The sequence below is a fragment of the Myotis brandtii genome, unplaced genomic scaffold, assembly GCF_000412655.1.
Source record: "Myotis brandtii unplaced genomic scaffold, ASM41265v1 scaffold187, whole genome shotgun sequence".
NCBI classification, from domain to species: Eukaryota; Metazoa; Chordata; class Mammalia; order Chiroptera; family Vespertilionidae; genus Myotis; species Myotis brandtii.
The window spans coordinates 1,539,808-1,544,074 of NW_005356944.1; the positions used below are offsets into that span (position 1 = coordinate 1,539,808).

The 4,267-nt window shown below is 61.7% G+C and overlaps 1 protein-coding gene across 1 annotated transcript in view; it reads left to right on the plus strand.

Moving 5' to 3' along the window:
• The window catches only part of SIPA1 (signal-induced proliferation-associated 1), an 11,051-nt gene that overhangs the window by 3,449 nt on the left and 3,335 nt on the right, over window positions 1-4,267 (plus strand). Inside the window, exons 3-9 of the mRNA XM_005864460.2 lie at window positions 6-220; window positions 1,085-1,212; window positions 1,298-1,474; window positions 2,389-2,563; window positions 3,474-3,577; window positions 3,812-3,969; window positions 4,056-4,263. Coding sequence (XP_005864522.1) covers window positions 6-220; window positions 1,085-1,212; window positions 1,298-1,474; window positions 2,389-2,563; window positions 3,474-3,577; window positions 3,812-3,969; window positions 4,056-4,263 — 1,165 coding nt within the window. The remainder of the gene's footprint in view (window positions 1-5; window positions 221-1,084; window positions 1,213-1,297; window positions 1,475-2,388; window positions 2,564-3,473; window positions 3,578-3,811; window positions 3,970-4,055; window positions 4,264-4,267) is intronic.

Genomic DNA, 4,267 nt, shown 5'->3' on the forward strand with positions numbered 1-4,267 from the left:
GCCAGCTCAGACCTGCTGCTTGAGGCACCTGGCTTTGTGAGTGAGCTCGGGGGTGAGGGTGAACTGGGCCTGGGCGGACCGGTGTCCCCGCCCGTGCCTCCCGCGCTGCCCAACGCGGCCGTGTCGGTCCTGGAGGAGCCACAGAACCGAACCTCAGCCTACAGCCTGGAGCACGCAGACCTGGGCGCCGGCTACTACCGCAAGTACTTTTACAACAAAGGTGAGGGCAGGCCCCGGGCAGGGCGGCGGTCCCTGCCACTGCGGTGCACACAGTAAGACTCGTGAGCTGGCCTTTCCCTGTCAAGTCCCTGGCCAGACAAGGGTTAGGCTCGGCCTCTGGGCCAGGGCTGCTCTGCTGGGCCCAGCGTTAACCCCCTCCCGACGCCAACCCCCGCCTGCACCCACAGCCAGGCACGCCCCTCTGCTTCCATCTGGTTCCGCCTCAGACTCCTCTGGGCTGGGGAGAGATTTCCTATCTACGTCTCGGTGAGGTGAACACTGAGGCCTGAAAACCCCGCAAACCAGAACCTGATTCTTGTCTGTGTCCAGAAGGGAGGGTCCCACACATCCTGGAGAATGTGAGCGTGGTGGGCAGGGTCATGTCAGGGTCTAGGCGAGGAGAAGGCAGGCATTGGCCCCCTGGATCCGAGACAAGGTGTGATAGGTCGGGATGCAGAGAGGAGGGGCTTAGGGCCTGGGGTCTAGGGGCAGGTGCTGGGCTTGGTAGAATGTGGGCGGGTTTCGGAGGGGTGGGCCTTAGTCTAGGGCAACGGTTCTCAACCTGTGGGTCGCGAACAATGAAAATACATCCTGCATATCAGATATTTACATGACGATTCATAACAGTAGCAAAATTACAGTTATGAAGTAGCAACGAAAATAATTTTATGGTTGGGGGTCACCACAACATGAGGAACTGTATTAAAGGGTCGCGGCGTGAGGAAGGTTGAGAACCACTGGTAGGGTCTGCACTAGGTGATGAGTTGGGGCCTAAGAGAGGGATTTGGTGATGGGTGTGGTCCAGCGAGGGCGGACTGCTGGGCGGGCGGCAGGACTAGTCACCCACTGTCTGGGGCCCCCTCAGAACACCAGAACTTCTTCGGACTGGATGAGGTGCTGGGTCCGGTGGCAGTGAGCCTGCGGCGGGAGGAGAAGGAGGGCAGCGGAGGGGGCACTCTGCACAGCTACCGTATCATCGTGCGGACCACGCAGGTGGGCCAGGGTCATGGGGTCAGACGGCGGATGTCATCCTCAACGACCCGTATGTATCCTGAGCGCCCCTCCATTTCCTCCGCAGCTCCGGACCCTCCGTGGCACCATCTCGGAGGAGGTGCTGCCTCCAGGGCCCCCGAGGGGCCTGTCCCCGAGGAAGCTTCTGGAGCATGTGGCGCCCAGGCTGAGCCCCACCTGCCTGCGCCTGGGCTCGGCCTCGCCGAAGGTGCCACGCACACTGCTCACGCTGGACGAGCAAGTGGTGAGTGGCCGGGGTCCCCCCAGCCCTATCCCTAGACCCGGTCTGAACCCAGCCTGCCCAGCTCTCATACACCTAGCCCTGACCTTGATCCTGGACAGGAATGTAACCCCAGCGAAGCTGGCTTTTCAGAGAGGGTAGCAGAGGCCATCTGGAGCCTGGCCTCGATAAATAAGATCTAGACCAGCAGCATCCACATCACCTGGGAGCTTGTTAGAAATGCAGGTACTGGGCCCGGCCCCAGACCTATTGCATGAGAGCAGGTACTTTAAGATCCGATAGATTTGGGAGGGAGTCGGGGTTTAGGAGCTGGGGTGGAAGTGGGGCTGCAGGCGTCGGGGCGGGGGGTGAAATTAAAGTGGGGACTATGGTTAGACAGGATTAGCAGGAAGAAGGGAGGCCAGAGCTGGAGGGAGATGGGTCTTGTTTGTGGGGCCACAGTGCCTTGAGTTGTGCAGTTAACCCCAGATGGAAAGGAGCCGGGAGCACACAGGGAGCAGAGGTGGTATGGGATGCAAGGCCGCCAGAGGCTGGGGTGGGGGTGCTGGGGTTGAGGGAGCAGGGGACGGGCTAGCTTTGAATGAGGAGGATGACAATGTGAATGTATATCGAGATGAGTGCACGGTATTTAGGATCCTTTCCACGAACCATCTCCTCTGTGGACACAGGAGAGCCAACCCCTCCCAGTGCTGTCCCACCTGGGACCTCCTCTACCCTCCTGAGCACTGGGAGCGGACAAACAAAACCCACTTGATGGGCGAGGACACAGATGGCTTAGAGAGGCTGGCGCTCAGGGCTGGGCATCAAGGCAGCCCGGCCTCCAGGCCAGCGTCCCATCCATTCCCCAAGACCCGGAGTGGGGGGACTGGGAGGGACTGAGGCCTGTGTCTTCTGCCTGTGCCTTCCCTGCCCCCCAGCTGAGCTTCCAGCGCAAGGTGGGCATCCTGTACTGCCGGGCGGGCCAGGGCTCGGAAGAGGAGATGTACAACAACCAGGAGGCAGGACCCGCCTTCATGCAGTTCCTCACCCTGCTGGGCGACGTGGTGCGGCTCAAAGGCTTTGAGAGCTACCGGGCCCAGCTGGACACCAAAAGTGAGACCCAGCCCTGGCCAGTTTGGCTCAGTGGGTAGAGCATCAGCCTGTGGGCTGAAGGGTCCCGAGGTTGACTCTGGTCAAGGGCACATACCTCGGTTGCAGGCTCAATCCCCAGCCCTGTTTGGGGCGCGTGTGGGAGGCAACCAATCGATGTTGGGACTCACATCGATGTTTCTCTCTGTCTCTCCCTCTCCCTTCCACTCTCTCTCTTAAAAAAAAAACAAAAAACAATGGAAAAATATCCTCTGAGACCCAGGAAGCTGGGGGTGGCGGGTGGGGGCAGCCCCGTGCTGAGGGGCAGGATGCCTTGGTGAGAACCAACTGTCTTGTCACTTTTCTGTCTCATATTGTCCTAGGGGTGGGGCCAGGAGTGGAGAGTTCCTTGGGTGGCTGGGGACATGGGTCAGGGGCTGCACAGGCAAACCCATGGGCTGGAGGAGGGACTGGGACTGAGCTGGGGCCAAGGTGGTTTGGAGGCACCACCCCCTCCATCAAAGGCACATTCCACTCCTGAGAGCTCCTGCCTCCTAATCAGAAGGGCCCAGCCCTGGGAGGTGTTTTCATTGAGCACCTCCTGCCTGCCTTCCGCTCTCTCACTGCTCCACACATGCTGGTGCCTGGGCCAACATCTGTCCTCCCCTAGGACATCTGTCCTGCCGCCCTCTTAGCAGGCCATTTCTTATTTCTGTCTTCATTCTGTCAACACCCCAACCTGACCCCAGGCTGGAGGCTGGAACCTGTGGGGGTAGGGGAAAGGGAGCCGCCAAGGCTGGAAGCCTCGCGGCCTGGACACGGGCTGGCGGCATGAAGGGGCTGTCCACCTGCTGGGTGGGGGCACCGAGGCTCCTGACTCCGGGCAAGGATGGTCGGCCAGTCCCCCAGACGGCCCTTTCTCCCTGTGTCCCAGCGGATTCCACGGGCACGCACTCGCTGTACACCGTGTACCAGGACCACGAGATCATGTTCCACGTGTCCACGATGCTGCCTTACACCCCCAATAATCAGCAGCAGGTGTGAGGGGCTGGGGTGGGGGTGTCCGGGGCTTCAGGGGAACCAGGGGCGGGTGCTGTGGGGATGGCAATCTTGGAGCCTTGGCTTGAGCTCTGATGACCTCCAACAACCCTCCCCGCTGCTAACGCTCCTCAAAGGTGGCGGATCCACCGGTGCCCAGGCTCTGCCCTGCTCGAGCGAGGAGGGACTTGGGGCAGACAGGTCCCACTCACACCCCCACCATCCTACCCCCAGCTCCTGCGGAAGCGCCACATCGGCAACAACATCGTAACCATCGTGTTCCAGGAGCCAGGCAGCAAGCCCTTCTGCCCCACCACCATCCGCTCACACTTCCAGCACGTGTTCCTGGTGGTGCGGGCACAGGCGCCCTGCACTGCGCACACCTCCTACAGGTGGGTGCCCCGGTGCCCAGCTCTGCCCGGGACAGGCCTCCCTGGATCCTTCCTGTGGCCCCTGACTACCGTCTTCCTCCCCGTAGGGTGGCCGTGAGCCGCACCCAGGACACCCCAGCCTTTGGTCCGGTTCTGCCCCTAGGTGGAGGCCCTTTCCCGGCCAATGCCGACTTCCGGGCCTTCCTGCTGGCCAAGGCGCTCAATGGGGAGCAGGCGGCGGGCCACGCACGCCAGTTCCACACCATGGCCACGCGCACGCGCCAGCAGTACCTGCAGGACCTGGCCACCAATGAGGTGA